Below are 21,995 nucleotides of genomic sequence, written 5' to 3' on the forward strand. Positions count from 1 at the left end.
CATACAAAAACTCTTACTCCCAAGACTCCACGGCCCCTAACTGTTTCATTAGGAGATAAAAAAAGACACAGAAGAATGAAAAACCAGAAGGGTGACAATGATGGCATCAGCAAAATGTCTTATGCTTCACTCCATTATTTTATATTCAAGGCATAAGTTACCATTCATGTATTTCATTAAATCTGCTTAATTTATACCAGAATCCATTGCCTCTTTGTATTTCAAGGAAATAGAAATACATGAGATATTGTGTACAAAACTGATATTTCTTGTGGCAATAAAATCCAAACAGAAGAAAGAGAGACTTAGGCTTAATCTTCCTTATTATTTGATAAGAAGCATTTTCTGAGTAAAGGTACAAGTCATTTGTGGTTCTGATCACTCTGCTATGCTATTCCATACCTAAGTGTAGAAAATGTTTCAAATATTTAACAAATCAGGGCTAATTATATAGAATAATTGAATCCTTAATATAAAGCCTGAAATACTTTATTCTTCCAACGTTACTTATTGCTGATGTGAACACCATCAGAAGAGATAAATCCACAGGCCTGCTAATACAAAGAAGACAGTAAAAATTACTTTTAGTTTTGAGAAAAACACTAGGCTCTGGATACAGTTAATAATTAAAGTTCAATTCTCTTTTTTTTTTTCTCTCCCCGCAAAAAACCCTTACTTTAATTAATGCTTTTTTATGCCAAATGTCTGTTTTACTAAGGGAAGAAATTACTTTCTATTTGAAGCAACGCCTACTAGAAATAAGAGTTACTCAAGGGCAGTGTTTTATTGATAAAGCTTTTTCCTTTATAATCATATGTCATAACATTTCACAGGATTCACAAAGTTCGTACTTTTTCAAAGGAAGAAACAATTGGAATTTCTGATCTGGAGCTAAGAAAAAAAAACTGTCTAGAGTTGAAGTAATTTTTGCATTTTAAACTGTAGGTGTGGGGCTTCTTAAAAACAGGAAAGGTCATTTGTTACCATAAGAGCTACCATTTTTAAACTATTTGCATACATTTACATGCACTGAAAGCACAGCCATTCAGAACAAACAAGGTTCATTATGAAGACAAATATGCAGAGTATGACTGAGTGACAATGAACACAATGGCTGATCTAAACTTTATCGGTTTCTTCCATTCAGTGGCCATTTTTCTGACGGTGGAGGAGCAGCTAAGGATGTCTTACATCTCTTTGACCACTTTTATTTTGATAAACCCTTGGGCTGCCACTGTTAAGGTGAGAGACTATACTAAGCAACCTGTTTAGCCTATTGAAACATCAGATATGGTCTCCGACTTGCAAAAAGCAACCTTAAATGAATATCTCAAGCAGTGGAATGGGTAGGAAAACTGGTTTAGCAAAAAGACATACTCGGTTCCCTTAAACAGTTCAACTTCACGGCATGTCTGCATGCATTCCTACTGCCTGTGACAATAGTAACACTTCCTTTCAGCCTAATAGGTCCTGAGCCCCATCCTTTGTCTGCTGATTAACTGCTCTATTCATTGACCAGACCACTAATTGCATGCTCCTTATAGTTACCCTACATTACTGTAAGAATTAATGAGACACAATTACAGCTCCCAGAAATCTCAGGACTAGCCAACTGCAAAGCACTCCAACTGAATAAGAACTCCCCAAGAATAAAGAGAAAAATTCAGCCCATTGTTCACAGGAAGCAGAATGTTTTTTGTTAAAAAATTGTATTTATTTGAAGCTGTTTCATAATTAGGCCCTGGAGGAAAAAAAAAAAAAGGAGAGAAAAGAAAAAGAACTTGGGAACCAGTATTCACTGAGAAATCACAGTGGTGGATGCAAAGAGATGCAGAGACAGTTCAGATATGAGGAGAAAAACCATAAGGAATGAAGTGCATGAAAAATTAGTGTATGAATAATACAAACATCTCAACCCAATCAGCTGTTTAAACAGTGCAAGCCCTGCTGTATGGGAATTACCATTACTGCAATCTTATATATGACTAATATAGCTTCAATTTTGAACAATTTTAAATAAGCATGTGGCATGCTTCTACACTCATATCTCTATTATGGGATGAAGAAAGAGGGATTTAATTTCCCATTGCTGGAATTTAAAATGTATTAGAAGTCAGTGTCATTAGCCATGAAAGTCAAAAGAAAAGACAGAAAACACTGAGGTTTTGGAAAATCAGCTATATTGAAAACTGCACTCACATTTAATCTGTGTAATCAACAGCCACAGCTATTCAAAGTCTTAGTGACTACAATCTCTACCTATTAGCTTGTAAGTAGTTCAAAAGCTATTATTCTCACTTGAACAATTTTCCAATACACAAGAGACAGCATTAAGTTAATGAAGTTAATATACAAAGTCAATATTCTTTGTCATGAAGTTGTATTCTTCCACTGGTTCATCTTCAATATATTTTCACCATATAAATTTAACTTAATTTATATGTACAGTTTGACAAATCCACTGGTACTTAAAATAGAGCGTGAATTGCAGCACTATACTTCATAATCCCAGCAACCATTTTCCAGGGTACAATTTATAGCAGTCACTGAGACCCCAGACTAAGAATGTCATAGACTGGCACTGCTACATTCCAGAATCAACATCTTTGGACAGCGACAACATTTTTTGTATGACTCTACAGGGATTCTCAATAATTGCACCTAACTGCAGTAACAGTTCAAATTCATGGAAAATGGATGTTCTTCTGATGCTATCGCTCACTGATATCACAGCAGAATGCTTTCCTGTATGAAGCAGACTGTTCCCACCACATGGTGCTAAATCCCAAGTAGGAAACAAGGCACGAATATGGATCAGAGACCTCTGTGTTCATTGTATAATATGTCCTATATCCCTGCCATAGAACAGCAATCATTAACTGGGGGATCTTTTGTTAAATGGCCCCTGTGGCTGGACTGGTAACAGCAGGGATTATTTTGCAATTGCTGTATCTCAAAATATCTCTTTTATGATTATGATTGCATCCAATACCATAGTTATATCTCCACTTGCCACCCTCCAGACTAGATTCACCTAAGACAGAGACTGCAAGCCTACAAATTTATGCATTTCCAAGGTAAGTCTCTAGGACCCGAAGTGAAAATAACAATTTCTATTAACCTTAGCTGATTCAACTTCTTTGCAGAACTGCAGAGCTTACATATGCAGCTTTGGTTCTGGTAGCATTATTTGAAATGGGCCTCCAGCATCTCTTAAAAAAATCCTTTGAGGAAAAAGGAAAGCTTTGTCTCAAACAAAACATTACTGAGCTCATTCAAGCTATTCCTCTCCCAGACTCAAAAATAGAACAAGTTCATATTCCCACAGAGTATGATGCAAAATTATTTCTGCTAGTGCAAATAATGTCTTCTGGTATCTAGTCCAACCTTCATTTCTGATGTTATGAAATAACTTGAATAAACAGCAAATATGCATGCACTTGAGGCTAGATGTAGGTTCCAGTTTGGGTCTCTCTCTACATAGCAGAAAAGGGAGTTGGACTGGCACTAAAAGCCCACTTTTGATCATCACTTCCAACTAAGTTAGAACATGTTGATGAAAAATAAAGAGGCATGCAGGTACTGGGAAGGTTTCAAGACATAAACCAAGTTCACTTACACAATTTCTACTGTCCTATTCCATTACCAGCTTCCTTAGAACTACCTGTGATTTATGGTGCTGCACGTAGGATCAGCAAATGACAATCTTCATCTATCAAGGGTTTCCAAGAGCTTATTTTTTCTTCTGGAATGGATTCAACCAAGGAAGCTTCTCACTTTTGTACTTCTCATTCTTCAGTTTGAGTGCTGCACATCACAAACTTCACTTCCTGCCCCTCCTTCCTGTATCGAGTCTACTTTCTTCCTGCAAGTAGTTCAGTTAATCCAATGGCTATGCCCATACTGTCTCCTAAGCACTGTTGCAAAACTATCTTTAAGACTAGAATCACGAAGAGTACAGGAGCTAAATGTGAACGTTCATTTCATGCATTGCCAAGCATTACTCATGTAACTTGCAGCTGTAAGACAACCCTGCAGACAGAAAATGAACAGGAGATAGAGATCACGTACTATTCTTATAATTGCTCTAGAGGTCATTCTTCAGAGTGACGCAGGCACAGGCTATGACATATAATCTATGTGTGTAGTGATAAACTTGCATATGAGTCCCTGCTGGTTGAGGCCTACAGCTGATTTACACTAGAAAGGTTAATATTGAAATTATATTAAGAGCACTCTTTCCAAGCAACTTATCCATGAAGAGAAGTAAAATGTACAGGTAAAATAACTTCTTACACAGCTTCTGTGCTGTGAGTTTTTCTGGCAGAGTAATGTCAGCAAAAATTCATATCCATCCCTGACAGACCTTCCTGACAATAGTTTTAAGTGCAAACCAGGTGTTAGTACTTCAGTTCTGACAGAGAAAAGAGTTCTACGCTAGTCATGAGCTGGATATGTCACCTTTCATGACCCAGAAAAGCCCTATTTTCTAAGGAGGTCAAACCTCATGATCATGTTTTCCACCAGCATTGATTAACAAGATACCAATATGATAATGTACAAACACATGTAGAGTAGGTAAAAATACCGTATCAGTTGACAAGTCAGTTTTATTCAGCATTTCCATCTAAAAACTGTTTATTTACACCAGTTATTACAGTGTGGCCACACTGAAGCCACAAAAAGCAGCAAATGGAAAGCACTAACACTTCTATGTAAAAAGGTGCTTTGATGCTAAGATTAGGCCAAAAATTATTTTAAATCTATTCATCTTTAGACATTTCAGCCGGTTGCACTTGGCATTCAGAAAGATTCAGATAATTCCAAGAAGAGATTTTGTAGACTGAGTTCACAGATGCATCTGATCATGAAACAAGATCACTAGGTACGAATGCTTTCATTTTTATCAACACCATTAGGTAGAGAGTTAACAATAGTGGTTTAAGAGAATCTAGATAGCTTTTAAATACAAGGTCCATAATTACATTCCTAGAACTACCAAATGGCACCCAGCAACAATCCCACAGCTAAACAGATTAGAAGAAACCATAACAATGCAGGCAGCATTACAGAGCATCCCCCAAGGCTCACCAGGATTGTACCTGTTCCTAACCTAGTTTACCATATTACTTTTCTTTTCATCTCCCATTCTGTTGCCCCCTGAACCCATGAGATAATTTATGGAATATGTTTAAGTCTTGTACTGATATAGCAAGAGATAAGGCCCTTTGAAAGCACCCCTCACAGAGGTGTAGTGCAAGGGTCTACCTGGGGTGCCCCTCAGAACAAGAGATAATGCTCTGTGATGAGAATCAGCATGAACAAAATAAATTATTACTAACTACCTGCAAATGCAAAACTCAGGGCCATTGATTAGTCTGTATGTACTTAGTATTGGAGATAGCAACCAGCATAAATCTGTGAGCTACAAGAAACAGACATATTTACTTCTTTAATAAACGTTCCTTTTGTGACTACACAGAGAGGAGACAAGCTTCACCAGCAGCCTATGAGATTTACTAACCTAAATCACTACTGCAATCTGTATCCTATTCGTAATTTTTTTTTAACCATTTCAGCATCCTTGACAATCCACTAAAACTACTCAGAGATAAAGCTGTGGCACTAACAGAGAAAAACACTGCTATTACTCCAGAAACCAATTTACCTTCATAAATCAGCTTTATTCTTCCAAACAACTGTAGAGGGAAACATTTTTGCTGAGAGGCAACCACAGCAAAAAGCACATGACCCCTCCTGTTCTTTCCACATTCTTTGCCCTGCCGGCACTCATTCTTCCATTCCTTTAGTTGCACCATCCAAAAATCCTATAATGTTAGACACCAGTTCCTGCCAGGGCAATTTCCTCTTTTCTGTGTGGATCATTGTCTGTGTACACTCAGCACTATTTACTCAGGCTTTCAGTGTCAAAGTCCATAAGCTACACAAACAAGACAACAAGACTCCCTTCCCTGGTATAACTTTACTCATTTTTTAAAAAGGAGTGGGTTAAAAAAAAATAATTGCACTGACAGAATCAGAACCCTACCACCTTGCTCATTCACCCTTCCCTCACTCTTGTGAGGCCTGGAAGCTTCTTCTTTTCCTCACCATTCCCACTGCAGCACCTACTGATGCTTATCTAGCTCATCACTTGGGCAGCAGGAGAAGTCAGCATAGGTAAGTTATTTGTTTTTTCCCAGTCACATCCAACTAACGAGACAGGCAGGGAATTCTTCTTGCCCAAGACTGCTGTGTTCCTGCACACAACCAAAGCACAAGGACGGGCAGTCAGAGTGCCAGAGGAGGAAAATTTGCTTCATGATCACATAAAAAAAGATACACTGCAATTGAAAGCTGGTAGATTTTAAAGCAGCATTCTGTTACACTGCCATCCTTATTTATATCTGTTTTCATTCCTTTCCACTTTTGCTACATTTTTAGAAAAAAAAATGTATTACAGGAATTATAAGCCTAGAATGGGAAGAAAGCATAAGGTACTTCAGTTTCAGATGATATAGGGAATGAACTAGAAATTGGTGTAGTCAGTTCATGCACAGCCAAAGGAAGACTGATTTATGCCCTGAATTACTATTACTAGCTTCAGAAGAGCAACCGGTAGTCATTTCAGTGACAGAAGTATTATGTTTTTCAGTATTTAATTACTTGTGGCATGTACTCCAGCTCCACCCTTACTGTCAGTCAAGTACAATTTTACTGGTAAGCAACTTCCATATTGGGTGTACATTGATCAAAAAATAGATTGGATTGAGTGGACAAAATAGTCAAAAAACTCTGCCAGTTTGGAGCCTAACTGATTCTTTTTATGGTATCTTTACAAGTTACATAGCTCTGTTAATATGAAATCTTATACTTCATAAATCCCAATGAGAAAGATAAGCTAGGCAGTAAAAGTTAAGTGTGCTAGTGCCTTTGTTAGGTACAAAAGTGTAACATTGGAAAGAGCTGAAAGGACAGTCCAAAGAAATACAGAATAAGACTAGAAAGAAGCATATCCCATAAGAGTAGCATAATTAAGCATCCAAATAGTCAATTAACAGTAAATAGTAAATGAGGAACATGCACGGAAGAAGGCAGGGATGTGTGGAGAATTAAGGGGCTATATTGGAGAAGTAAGCCTCATTCTTAGAGAAGTCCAAGAGCAGGAAAGATATTTGGGCTCCTAAATCCTACTTAGGAATTTAAACTCCCATTCAGATCTGCAGGAAATTAGTCACCTGAACATCTCATGGGATCCAGACTCGAGGATCACTGTGATAAAGCATCAGTGTATATGCCTCTGTGGTGCCCATCTCTATTAAGCAACTAGAAGAATATGATGAAAAAACTCCTGATGCATCAGTGACTTCAAATAAAAATTGTCACTCTGCCATACATACATTCAATGTCCTACACATAGGACCATTTAATGAGAATAAGTATTAGCATTAGAAGACAAGCTGCACTGCAGAAATGCAAAGTATGGGGAAAGGGAAGTTACAGGTAATAGTTTACCCTGAACCTACCTAAACGTTCAGAAATAAGAATCCTTTCTTATTTCCTCTGTACAGCTGCCAGCCTTTCTTCACACACAGTTATCGTGTTTTATTTGTACTACTGTAGAACCCACAAGCTCAGGTCATGGATCAATCCTACACAGATTAAAGAAAAAAAAATATATGCCTGCACACAGATGAAAGTCATCCCACGTAACTACTAGTCATAAGACAATTTTTAAAAATTGTATTGGCTTAGAATAAATCTCATAATGATTGTCCATTGTAGAAGTATCATAAGCATATTATTTATATTAGTCAAATGAACTTACAAAGGAGAAATATGCAATGAAACCCAAGGAGATTGTTACAGCATTACATAATTACATTACTTCAGTTAGGCAAAGGAGACACCTTCTTCGCATAGTTCTTTTTTAATATATATATACATAACTAAATAGAATTTATTCTACGTAAACAACACATGAAAAGCAAGGAAATTAGAAATGTTCTAGCAACTATAATCTTGAAGAACTTTCTGTCCTAAGCATGAGAATATATCCGTATATAGTTTATTTCCTCTCAGTAATTTACTCAGAAACTTAAAGATACTTTAATTCCATAACATACACAAAAATCACTATGAGGAAGCAACAGTGCAAATTTATGTCTTCTGTGCAACCTGATACTAGTATGTATATAATGTTTATTGTATTTTAATGAAGACATTCTCAGCAATATATGTTTACACCTTTTTTTTCCTTCAGACTTGGATTTTATTTCATTTACCTCACAACCTCCCCTGCAAGTTTAAGAAATGTACTATTTACTCATGAACTCTACTGTTTCTCTGACTTCTTCAGTAACATAGACGAAGGGATTAAAGAAAAATGAAACGGTTTGTCTTACACAAGTTAATGTCAAGATAAGCTATCTATATTGTACTTCTGTTAATTGAAATGATAATAACAAAAAAATAAACAACAACAAAAATCAGAGCTCGCTTTACTTTTTCTTTCTCCAGAATACACTCTCTTAATTAAACTTTCTACTTCTCCAAGTAGCTGACTATGTATTCTTGCACAGCGGGAGGTTTTCTCCATAGACATATTGACTTGGACAATAAACAAAGCAGAAATCCCTGACTAGAATTTATAGCTAAATTTAACCATGCACACTGTTTAGAAAATTTGCATATCTGTCTTTCAACATGAAGAAAAAAATAAAAGTTGCAAATCAATGAACTTGGACAATGAAAAAAAAAAAAAAACAGAGAGAAATGATATTAAATTTGTAACCTCCACACTTACGGACGCTGTATGTGAAAGGAAATCTGTGCAAAAACTGCCAGCGCTGCCTTAATGAGATTTGAAAGATGAGAGCATATGAGAAGTAAAGGACCTTCTCCTTAACAAAGATGGCCTAATGGCACTTTATTATACTGATGAAGTGCCACTGAATTATAGAAAACATTTCCAGCAACTTTTATCTCCCTGTCCAACCACAAAACACACAGAAATAGTTAATATGGTTTGAAGACATCACCCACCTTTTCCCCATGAAACTTTAACAGACTGGTCAGCATGGGTTTCTTACAATTAAAGATGGCAAAAAACTTTCACTGATACTTTTTCATTGATTCTTTGTCACAAAGCATCATCATCGCTAACCTATTAGCCATCAGTAACAAGTACTCATCTCTTTTTTTGACTTTTGTCTCTGTTTTAACAGCAACCTGGACACCTGGAAGTCTTAGGAATTTAATTCAAAGGAATTAGTCTTTCTAATTCCTGTAAAACTAGGTTACTTTACCCAGATCAACCTTTCCACAAAAATTAGAAATTGGTATACAACTGTGCCAGGATTTGCATTGCTTCATAAGACACTGTTTGCAAACATTCAGATATTTTTATTCTACAAAGTGCGAAGAAAACTAGGAAAATAATTTCAGTTACATAGAGCGCTTACCTAGAAGCCACCAACATACCATAGGCATTCTGGTCCAGTCATAACAGACCAGAAAATGTCAAGAAAATATGACTTCCAGTGAGGTAACTACAAGATGCTGAGAGCTCACTGAGATGTGTTTATGACACTGAAGGCAACGTGAGTCAAAACCTACAACTGTCCAAATACGAACTGCTGGGTAGGAAACCAAGCCAGCAGATAAACATTTCAGAATCAGGCACTAAAATTAATAAATTAAAGATGAATTTACTCACAGACTGTGTGTACATGGTCACCTCAGGGGCCATCACCAGGAAGACAAGAGATCTTAGAAGAACTGGCTCTACCTGAAGCTAATTAACAGATATGCTGACTGTAAATAAAAGCAGGAGGTGGTAAACAGAAAAGAATGGGAAGCTTGATGGGGCTCCCAACTGATGCCATGTGTCAATAAATGTCAGTTAAAACATAGATCCTGCTTTTGTACTCTCTTAAGGAAGTAATTATAATCACATTATTCTGTAACACAGTCTACGCTAATCTGCATGCTACATAACAGGGAAGATAGTTTTGATGAACTCTACATTAGTTAATTACAAATTTAAGTATGTTTAATTTATTTTGTTTTACAGAGAACAAAGCAGCATATTTAAAAGTGAAAATGATTCTTTTCAACTTTATTACCCAAAAAAGTATAAGGTATTTCTAACATCCCAGTCCAACCAGTGGTGCTTGGAAAAATACCGAGCGTTTCAAAACCACTAGTGAGACAGCACAAACAGCTGTATTTAACAGACAAGAGATTGACACATATATTGGCAGTGTTTTTTTAAGCACAGACAGGCCTTTTCAATTCGCCTTCATCATTTCCTAAGTCTTCAGAAGATGCATTACTTAACTCTCTTAGTTTTGGCATGAGGTTCCACATGCATTTTACCATCCCATTTTCCTTCATTGTCTCTTCCACAATTTTTCTGCCAACAAAGAGTTATCTGTAAGACAGCTCTGGCAGTATTGAACACTGAAGAAATATTGATGTTTAATGTCCATCTTTTGCCCCACATCCCTAAAAGTTAACTGCCACTATAAAATGTTTCCTCATCCACTTTCTCACTTAAAGACCCAGGTTTACAAACCTTTTCTCAAGCACACAGACTCTTTGAAATAGCCATGATTACTGACATTAGTATAGACTATTTTGCATGAGAAATTTTTGAGGGATGTAGTCTTTTCCTTGAAGTTTCAGTAGTTATTACCTACTACTTAAATGAAATAAATTTAATGGTCTCCATCCAACTACTTGTTAACACAGTTGTTTCACACCCAATTACTTCCCACAATAATTCCAGTTTCAAAAGAGTGGACAAATTTGGCAACTCTACATGTGTCTCACTTCTTGACACTACAATTAAGATTCAGCTTAAGACATACTACTGATGTAAGAGAGTTTGCACTATTCTCACTATTCTTGACATACATTTAGAGACTGGATTACAATCTCTTCTTTCACTTCACAGATTTCTAAGTCACTTTTAAATAAATGTATGTATATTTGTTGCATTTTTAGGAAAACACAGGATTTCTTTTTTCATTATTCTTGTAATGCATGAATTCTAATGTACTCTCATTTCTTCCTTAAAAAACAATTACTTCAGGTAAAGATAATCAACCACATAGCACTATAATTCAAACAGTATTTGGATTCCACACATAAACAAATGGAACATGGTACCATAGGAGCTTACTCCTTCACTAATGTGCTACCTTATCTCCATCCTCTCTCTCACCACAGTTTTGGTAGCAGAATGACAAATTTCTTTCTAACCATTACTCAAACCATTTCTTCCTTTCAAACTTTGCCTGGCTATTATCTCTTCTTAAGATTACTTACTTATAAGACTTCTAAAGGGAAATTACTAGCCATCTCCTGAAAATGTACTATAATCAAATTCTGCTGACAGAAATTTGAAGGAAAATTTGTATACCTTATAAGGAAAAGATATAAAATTTATTTTGGTCAATATAACTGTCAAGTAAACCAAAGTACACAGGAGTAAAACTAGATAATCTATTTCAAGTACTGCAGAAATCTTACACCAACATTCTATCCACTGCCTCTGGAAGAACTCCCAGAAAGGGTCACAGTTTAGGGCACAATTTAAGGCACAGTTATAGTAAATTCTTACTGCTACAAGAGGAAATGAATGAAATGGAAGCTGCAAAAGCAAAAAAAAAAATTCAGCACAAAGCTTGAGATACCCAAAATCACAATCTATTCACATGAAATTCAATAACCTGATGTTTGCATTATTTGTGACTGGCTTACACCTTTTCTGGACAATAAGTTTCATTTCTGATAAATTTTGCTGCATTCCAGGTTACCAAGGGCCAGATTTAGTGATTCATAAGTGTACTTCTCCTTACACAAGGATGGCTACACCAATTCAGATCAAAGGTCTGTTTAGCTCATTACTCTGGTTCCAAAAGTGGCCACAAGTCAGAGCCAAGAGCATAGAGTATAATCACAGAAATAAAATAGAATATTTTCTCCAAATAACCCCCAGCCTTCAACTGCCTTTCACTCATGGGAATTCCTCAGCCTGATATGACATCCATTCAGCTTCTCCCAGTGGGTCTTACCTTTCAAGCACTTAGCCCATTCTCCCTCAAATCCACATATTCTGCTCGCATCCACAACATCCCAAAGTAAATCCACCTTGGGCGCAGAACTGAGAACCATACTGCAGTGATGCTGTGTTTTGTGGCTATTCACTATTCAATGGATATAGCTATTCACGTTTGCTTATTAGAAGCCCACCAAAACAAAACTAGCAAGATTAACACACCCCTTGAAACTTTGAGTTTGCAAATATCACCAGGCAGCTGAGTCCAGTGGGAACTAGCATTCTAAACACCGAAAAATGCTGCATTAGCAAGAACTGCAACAAGGTTGAATATAGCTGGAAAATCAGGCAGATGTCATGAGTGAAAAAACAGACACCTTAACAAAAGCAGCAAAAAACATCCATCAGCTTCCCTCAGTCCAACAAGTGAATTTTGATCCAAGGAAGTTAAATATAGGGCTGTTAGAAAATTTTCCACTGTATCTATTTTTGATGGGAAATGGGGCTTTCAGCTAAACACTTTTGGGTTGGATTTTTTTTTTTTTTTTTTTGCATGCCTGAAGTATGTGCTTCTGCAAATATACTTTTCCAAAAAGCCATACTTAGAACCAAAATATTTTGACTGAAAACTGTATTAATCTCTGTCTTACCTGCTCTATGTAGCAGATCTCCTCTATCAACTGGACTCACCATTTAAAAGTCAACTCCAATAACCGGTCACTTTGAAGGATTCCCTACTTCCTTCAAAGAGCAAAGATCATGGTGCAGTGTCACAGATGGTAGGCACCCTCAACCTTCCAGAATAAGACCACCAGGCTACCAGATTATAATGTTAAACGAGAAGAACAGTAACATTTTTCAAATCAAGAAGTTTTGGTTCTCAGACAAAGTTTTCTAGTCCTCTGAATTCTGTCAGAGCATGTCATATTTTTCGTGGAAAATAAAGACAAACATTCAAAAAAGCTTTTTATTTTTTATCAGATGTTCATGCAGGAGTTTCGTAGGTCAAGTAAGGTCTTATTTGTTAACCTGCAGATTCCAGACTAACATCTGGATTTGTCAATACAAGAATCAGAAACGCTTTAAACAGAGGTACAATGTTTCAGGTATTCCATAACAGGTTAGTGGGATTGTTCAAAGGCTAAGTAGATAAAACCAAATAAAAACAGTAAGGCTTCCTTGGATGGGATAACTTAGTGTGCAAGTCGTAGAAACATAGATTCATAGGTTCATATAATGGCTTACCTTGGAAAGGACCTAAAAGATCATCTAGTTTCAACCCTCCTGCTGCCAGCAGGATTCCCTCACTAAGTCATCCAGATCAGACTGCCCAGGGCCCCGCCCAACTGTATTTGAATGCCTCCAGGGATGGGGCTTCCACAGCTTCTCTGCGCAACCCGTGCCAGTGCCTCACTGCCCTCTTAGGTGGGATAACTTAGTGTACGAGTCCAAAGTTACAAAAGACTAACCAGCCTAACAGCTCAGATCAGTAAAGAATAAAGAAAGCTTCCAAAAATGTCCATGCTTACTAGATAATAAATCTGTAATACAAAAAAAAAAAAATAAATAAATACCAGAATTGGCAAAGTAGCAAGAAAATAAAATATTCCGCTTATCAGTCCCTTTCAAGGGTCTCCAATTCAGTGATTTAACCAGAAGGAATTAATTTGACAAGGTGAGTACAATAAAGAGTGAGTTATCCAATTCTGGATGTTATCACTCTTTTTCTTGGGACCCCAACATCCATTAGAATAACTGACAACATCTCATGCAGAAAGCACCCCAACCAGACAGAGAAGCACCCAACTAATGCCACAAGGGACAAAATTTATACTTGAATGTTAGGCTTAAATGCCTGTTATCCATCTCCTTCCTTGTGGTTGTTTCACATTACACAACTCCCCCACTGTGACCCTGCCCCAAATGTACAACAAATGAACATATAAAAGAAATAAAACAAATCAATCAAGACTGCATCTTTTGTAACACAGCTGTGAGCCCACAAAAGACAACTGCAAAAAATCTCCTACCAATACAGTACTATTTTCTTTTTCCCCACCACACACACACACTGGACTATTATTGCCATCATTAGCACCAACTAAGAACCAAGACAACTCAAAGGAACTGGCAAAGAAATATCCATATTAAAAACTCAATGGGTAAAATGAAAGGAAGGACATTTTGCTATTACAGTGAAATTCCCCTCAACGCTTTGCTTTTCAATCACACCATTCTTCCACTAAAATAAAAATAGAGAAAGGTTTTTAAGAGTGAGTTTCTTCTGAGACGGCACCTGAGTGTTCCATACAAGCAGTTCCAAGCACTGCTTATTGCTAATTCACTGCACAGAGTTAACATCTTTGGCTGTGTAATGTTATAAAGTGAAAAGTGCTAACACAACTTGTCATTCTTGAGGCCAATTTATTCATCAAAATTAACACAAGCCCAAGCCTGCTGTCTTTATTCATATTTGGAATCACCAGCCACTTATGTATTGTCCCAGCAAAATTAGTACGGTGAAGGATTATTCAGGATCTAACCCGAGAGATAAAAATTTTGTTTAGAGTAAGTGAAACACAAAGAATAAATATTCATAATGAGTGATGAGAGATATGTTTGTTATTTCCATTTTAACTCCAGGGCAATTAATAATTTCTGCAAGAATTTCTAAGTGTGACTTTTATCATTCAGCATTTTAAAAATGACTGTTGTGCATCCTCCATCAGAAGGCAGACTAGAAACTGTGAAACTTAAAAAATCTCCATTTCAAATATGCATGAGAAATGTTATTCCTTTAAGTTATGCTATTATACACTTGTAAGTTGCAAAAGGTCGTGTCAGAATTTCTGAACAATCCTGTATTGTTCCAGGATTTCACAAAACAAGTTCCTCTTCAAATCAGCTACATAAAGTTTCGGTTTTCATTACATCTGGATTTTTTATCCCTGCATTCCAACACCAAGTGTCTTTTGTTCAGTTCACTTCTTCCTCATAAGTGCATGTCTCCATTAATTTTTCATTTAATTAACAGAATGAGGGAGGGCATACACATAAGCTAATGTCCCCATATAATTATACAATGCAAAAGCTGGTGAGTCAAATTGGACTGCACTGCCTAATCTTGTCTCTGCAGCAACTCAGATTGCCCAGACTAACCTGCTGGCAGATGGGGCATCCTTAGCTCAAAGCCTGATTTTCAAGTCTTCTTCCACCAGGCTGGATCAGCTAGTATACTGTAGTCCATGGGCTGGGCTAAATTTCTTGGCAGGAGTCACATGCTTGCTCACAATGTAGCAACTGAGCCATTCCAAAATTGATTTATAGCATATGAGAAAGAACTCTGCATTCCCCAGCTTCTCCATTGTGGTTCTTCCATATAACCTGTCAAATTCAGTACTCAGAAATAAGAGTAACTTGTGTTATCAGTCTGTTACCATGTAACCCAAACATAGATACCTTGAAGTGAACAGAAATCAAGTTAAAAAAACAGAGCCCTTCTTCATTCCTCCAGTAGATTCTGACACTGAAAACCAGATAAATGCATGCCATACCATCTTAAGATGGTAATTCTTATTTGTATGCCATTCACCTCAGGTGGCTACAGCTCAGTCAGGTAAGCCAGATGGCAATGAATATTTATGAGAAAATTTACAGGGGTTTATACCCAAATTGTTGAAACTGAAACTCCCAAAAATTAAGATTCATCAAATGGGCTTCACAGCCCATGCTGGGAGTAACGATGGTGCATGTGCCATTTGAGCATGTTTGAGCATTAACAACATTTTGACGAAGGAGAGAATCACATCACCACCAATGTCACTGGCATGCTGGAGACCTTCAGTACTCACACTGGGACAAGCTTTGACTTTTAAGAGTGAATGCTGAGTATGTATACTCTCATACTATCACCAGAGACCAAACTTCTTGCCAGCCTGGATCCACATAACCTTACCTCAGTTAAAGAGTACACTTACACACTAATAATAATCTAGCCGTTGCTTGAAAGTAAGTGACTGATTACCTAGGCAATCAGAGAAAGACACCATTTCTCACTACATCCACACGTACCTCACGTGTACATACTGAACTGCATGATATTTGTATTATTCTTCATGTATGGTAAAAATGAAAAAAAAATGGACTGTTTAATGCAGGAAAATTAAAAGCTTGTCTTTAAAAGTCACATAACTTATAATGTGCGAAACATCACACCATGAGGTATTACAACCTGTAGCACAGGCAAAATATAAGTAAAGCTTGCTAAATAATGGGCAAAACTGAAAAATAACATTATGGAAAACAAAAAAAAAAAAAGAGATTGCCCTCAGAACATTTATTTTCATTCATAATCCTCACAAACCTCACAAAAATCCTCACAAAATGTTTTCGTGCATTCCTTCCTCCTCCGTTGTTTCACCAAAGGGAAATGAGGCATTATATGTTTACACTGACATTGCAGCCCAATCCCTGACTACATGGTGTGAGGGAATAAAGGTAAACCTTTTGATACACCTTGACCTTATGTTGTCCTCATGCTAAACCGCTGCAGCCACTAACCTCCTATGCTGATTCTGCGGCTCATGCTGCTTCTCGCTAAGCCAACACATCCAAAGCAGCCTCAGGAAGGAGTCTAATCAAGGTCTACTCTTCTGTTCTGCAGAAAATCCTCCAGCCACAACCTGCAGCTTCACTGCTGCACTGTTGGAGCAATCCTCAGAACACAGCACTGATCAATCACTTTGTCATCCTCCTTTACGGTAAAGGGATAGCAAAGCAATCTTCCAGCAGTTTCTCCTCCTCCTCTGTCACCTGCTCACTGCACCTAGAAGTAGTGAACACAGTAGATAGTGCACAGTGTATTTTCTTTTTCCCTCTCTCTCCTGTATGACCATCACAGTAGTGGGCCCATTCACAATCATATTTGACAACCCTGAAAAGTTATAAACAAAACATTCTTCTTGTCTACATGGAGTTCTCAAGAATCACAATAAAATATAGGCTGCCTCAGAAGCTGTTTCAGTGTTATTTAACTCCTCTGTGAAAGGAAAAATACCTATAAAAATATAGAATATATGTGTATACTTGTACTCTCCAATTCCTGTTTTTTGCAAGTTTATAGAGCTGGATTTTTACTCATAATTTCTGCTTTGCCAGCTTCCAGAAGTGCATATCAATGCATTCCTTCCCATACTTGGACTGTTCATCACACTGCCCAGTTCAGGACCACACAAAGCACGTGGAAGAAAAGTTTGAACTGGAAAAAAGAAGTTTATCTCACACTTGGGTGGTACATTTTAGGGAAAAACTGAACATAGCATGATGCCACAACTCCATCTTACACTACTGTACCTACCTGCAAAGATACTCTTTCCTCTACTTGCCCTGTACTCTGCTCTCACAAAATTCCACTTTCTCATTTCATGGTGTCGTTCAACATGCTGCCCATGCAAAATCCTGTGTCTTGTAGGTAACCACTGTTTGCAGAAACAGTCTCTGGACAATGCTCTCTGGCCTGTGATAGGAAGGAGATCAGCCTAGACAGTCCTTTCTGGATTTAACCCATGAAAGTTGCTTTAGAATCATAGAATCATAGAATAGCTGGGGCTGGGAGGAACCTTAGAGATCATCCAGTTCCAATCCCCTGCATGGGCAGGTCTGCCTTCAGAAAAGGCTTCATGCTAACAAGATTACTTGAACAATTTCCATTGAGCAAAATGTCCCCTTCAAATATTTTTTTATAAAAGCACCATTCACTGACCTATCCAACACAGACAGTGACCCGCCACAACTTACTGGGGAACACCAGGTGGAAATTAAAAAGCATTTTTTTCCATTATGAACTAAAGATCTGTATTTCTTAATAAAGTGCCATTTAAAACATTTTATGTGGTCTTTTACCTTCGTGTAAAAAAAAATGAGCCAATTTACCAACCCTTCAAACTAAAAAGCTCTGTAGTTGCCATTACCTGGTTTGATGTGATCCATACAATCAAACAAGCAAGATGCAGACAAAAATTAGGCTTAAGAAGCCGAAATGCTGGAACCAAAGTGGTCTGAACATCTGTGGCAATAAAGACTTGCCCAAACATTAACTGCTTGTTGTCAAATCTACAGGTTTGCAAAGAGTTGCAGCATCTGTAACATTTTTGCATTCATCAGCTGGTTTTCTATTTCTGCATGATTTGATGACTGGACATTTGTTTGGAAACCGCTACAAAGTGTTCTAAAGTAATCTGTATGGCTATAGCAAAGCATAGTTCTTCAGAAAAGGCAGCTGCTGTATTTTCTGGAAAAAACACACAACCCGCTTTTAAGACTTGACCCTTGGTTCCTCCATCTCAGCACTTCCAGTGACTTCAGTGAAGACTCAGTACTGCAGGAACACACAATGGCTGTGATTCCTCAGCTGTAAGCTATCCAGGCTGCTTTTCAGTCAAATAAAGCAGAGCACCCTCCCCACGGCTGCGCTGTTTTATATATCTGAAAGACAATTTGAGAAATTGTCACGGTCTTGCAAGGAAATTTGGATATGTCATCATTATTAAACTGCTATGAAGTTCCACAGTTCCAATTTTGTTACTGAACAGTTTCAAGACACTCAGCATCTTCGTGCCGCATCTCTTCTCCCACTGTAAGAAAACAAGAGCATATATGAACGACAGCAAAACTGAAGCCAAGTGCACTATTGAGAAACTTGGTATTCTCTTATTTCTGGGAGAGTTACAGTGTAATTCTAAACTGCAGCATTCGGCATGTCTCCTGAGCTTCCTTGCTGAAATATTGCGATGGAAATTGCACAGCATCTGTGTTGCTCTTGGAAAGCATCACCTCACATCTGCTGTCTCCAGTGCAGAGCTTAAGTTCAGCGTAAAAAGGTACTTTGTAACAGGCAATAGGAGCCTGACAGAGGTAATTTACAGGCTCGCCCGGCTCTCCTCACCAGACTCGCTCACCGTTCCGTTCTGCAGAGATTTTGAACTGAAGCACGGCTCAGAACACTGTCCCGCCCGCGGCTCTCCGTGTCCCAAGCGGAAGACACGTTTTCCATTCGCCGGGCGCTGTTCGGTCTCCTAACACCTTACAGCAGGGAACTGACCGCTCTAAATGAGCACTAAGAGAACCGTGCCCTGCCTTGGGGTAAGTTCTGACCAAATATGCGTATACGATTGATTTCATAGCCTGGAACTGCAAAACGCAGCGGCGCGCTGCCACGTCCTCAGCACTTCTGTGTCACGACTGAGCAAAATCGCTCCCCTCAGGTGGGCCGGGGGCGAAGAGAAGAGTTCTGCAAATTACCGCATTGATTACACAGCGAACGCGCTTATCGCTTCGTTATTGCCCATTTCCTCCTCGCCGGGAGATCTGTGCGTCCGTTTACATGGGGAGGAGAATGGGGCCGTGGAGGATGCTGTCAGCAGAGGCAGCGAACTTCGGGCTGCGCTTTCCACCCCGCCCCACGCCTCCGGCCCCAGCGCCGCGCGTTCCCGCGCTCGCAGTCATTGCGGCCGCAGCGGGAGCTCCACGCGAGCGCGAAGCGCAACAGCGCCGCAATTAACAAACAAACGCCCCGGCCTGGGCGGACGGCAACCCCCCGGGACGGCCCCGCCGCGCACCGGCCCTTAAGGTGGTCTGGCTGGGAGCGACGCGACGCGACGGAGTGAGGGGAGGGGGGGGGGGGGGGGAAGAAGAGGGAAAGGAGACGGCTTCGTCTCTCGGGGCCGCCCCCTCAGCCCGGACGCGGCGGAACTGGAGCGACTGCTGGCCCCGCGCGGCGCCTCAGCCCCCTGAGCCCCAGCGGCGGGGAGCGGCTGAGCCGGGGGCTGCTCGCGCCGTGCGGGAGCGCTGTGGCAGCCGCGGGGCGGGCTCCCAGCGGTGGTTCACCTGCTGGGACGCGACGGTGCGCCCGCGTGGCAGGCACTTCTGCGGGAGGGGATCCAGGGCACGCGCCTCTGTGGCATTTCAGTGAAGAGGTGGCAGCGCACTTGCATTTCAAACTCCGCCACCTCCGTGTCACTGCTGTGTACTTTTCCCTCACACCCCGGCAGCAGCCACGCTGCCCTTCCGCCGAGCCACGCACAGGAAACTCGCGGGCGATGAGCCCGGCCCGGGGCACGTGCAGAGCGCGGAGGTCCGAGAGCGGCCGCCGCCTCAGAGCCCCGCGCTGCCGATCCCCGGCTACTCCGGGAACTCCCGCGAAGCAAAGTGCCCGCAGCGAGCAGGAACCACCTCACGGAGCAGAACCGCGGTTTGCCACTCAGAGGAGATACCCCGCAAAAAGCACAACGTTCCCGCAGCAGAAGGGCCGAGCAGCGCACGCCGCACCGGAGCCCACCGGCCGCTCCACCTTAAGGAGGGCCGGGGTCGGCTCCGCGCTCGCCGCCCAGACTGGCGCGATTGGCGGCCGGGGCGATGGAGGCGGGGCCCGGCGGCGCTCGCTATAAATATTCATGAGAGCACGGCACCCGGACTGGCGCTGCCGGGGCCGAGAAGTGAGAAGTTGCGCGGAGGCGCTGCCGCGCTCAGCCCGCGGCTCAGGTGGCGATCGCGGCCGGTGAGCCCGCGGCCGGAGCGGAGCGAGCAGCGGCCCGGCCCGGCTGGAGGCCGTCCGCGGAGCGCGGCGCTCGTGCGGGCGGCGGGACGAGTCGCTCCGGCCGCCGCCGCTGGTCCGTCTCCGCCGTTGCCCTGCTCGGGGCGGTGGGAGCGGGGCAGCGCCTCGTCCCGGGGCCGCCTCGGCCATATTGACCGCGCCGCGCGGGGGCCGAGAGCGAAAACTTCTCTCGGCAGTCGCAAGAGCCCTCCCGCAGCCCGGAGACATGCGAGGCCGGCTGAGCGGCCTCCCCTGAGCGGAGCCCCCTCCGCCGGGCACAGCGCCCGCGGGGCCGCCCCCTCACCTGCCGGGGCCGCGGAGCGGGACGGGAGGAGGGGAGGCGGCCGGGCTCGCCGCCGCCGCCCGCCGCCCAGCATGGAGTGGAGCTACCTGTTGGCCGTCACCCCGCTGCTCGCCGCCCTGGCCCTGCTGCAGCGCGCCGGCTGTGCCGCCGCCTCGGCCGCCGCCGCCGCCTCGTCGTCGTCCTCGTCGTCGTCGTCGGCCAAGGAGCTGTCGTGCCAGGAGATCACCGTGCCGCTCTGCAAGGGCATCGGCTACAACTACACCTACATGCCCAACCAGTTCAACCACGACACGCAGGACGAGGCCGGCTTGGAGGTGCACCAGTTCTGGCCGCTGGTGGAGATCCAGTGCTCCAGCGACCTGCGCTTCTTCCTCTGCAGCATGTACACCCCCATCTGCCTGGAGGACTACAAGAAGCCGCTGCCGCCCTGCCGCAGCGTCTGCGAGCGGGCCAAGGCGGGCTGCGCGCCGCTCATGCGCCAGTACGGCTTCGCCTGGCCCGATAGGATGCGCTGCGACCGGCTGCCGGAGCAGGGCAGCCCCGACACGCTCTGCATGGACTACAACCGCACGGACCTCACCACGGCCGCGCCGCCGCCCGCCAAGCCCCCCCTGCGCGGCGCCCGGCCCGGCGGCCCCGCCAGGGCGCCCCCCCCCGCCGCCGCCGCGCCCCCGGCCGAGGCCCCGCGCCCGCCGCCGCCCTGCGAGCCGGGCTGCCAGTGCCGCGCGCCCATGGTGTCGGTGTCCAGCGAGCGGCACCCGCTGTACAACCGCGTGAAGACGGGGCAGATCGCCAACTGCGCGCTGCCCTGCCACAACCCCTACTTCAGCCCCGACGAGCGCGCCTTCACCGCCTTCTGGATCGGCCTCTGGTCCGTGCTCTGCTTCCTCTCCACCTTCGCCACCGTCTCCACCTTCCTCATCGACATGGAGCGCTTCAAGTACCCCGAGCGGCCCATCATCTTCCTGGCCGCCTGCTACCTCTTCGTCTCGCTGGGCTACCTGGTGCGCCTGGTGGCCGGCCACGAGAAGGTG

General features: G+C 42.0%; 1 protein-coding gene across 1 annotated transcript in view; it reads left to right on the forward strand.

Annotated features, from left to right (window-relative positions):
* FZD8 (frizzled class receptor 8) overlaps window positions 20,065–21,995 on the forward strand; it is a 3,629-nt gene continuing 1,698 nt past the window's right edge. The window contains exon 1 of the mRNA XM_021389202.1: window positions 20,065–21,992. Within this exon, the coding sequence (XP_021244877.1) occupies window positions 21,033–21,992 (960 nt within the window). The 5' untranslated portion in view covers window positions 20,065–21,032. The remainder of the gene's footprint in view (window positions 21,993–21,995) is intronic.

Source organism: Numida meleagris, chromosome 2 (assembly GCF_002078875.1).
Source record: "Numida meleagris isolate 19003 breed g44 Domestic line chromosome 2, NumMel1.0, whole genome shotgun sequence".
Lineage (NCBI taxonomy): Eukaryota > Metazoa > Chordata > Aves > Galliformes > Numididae > Numida > Numida meleagris.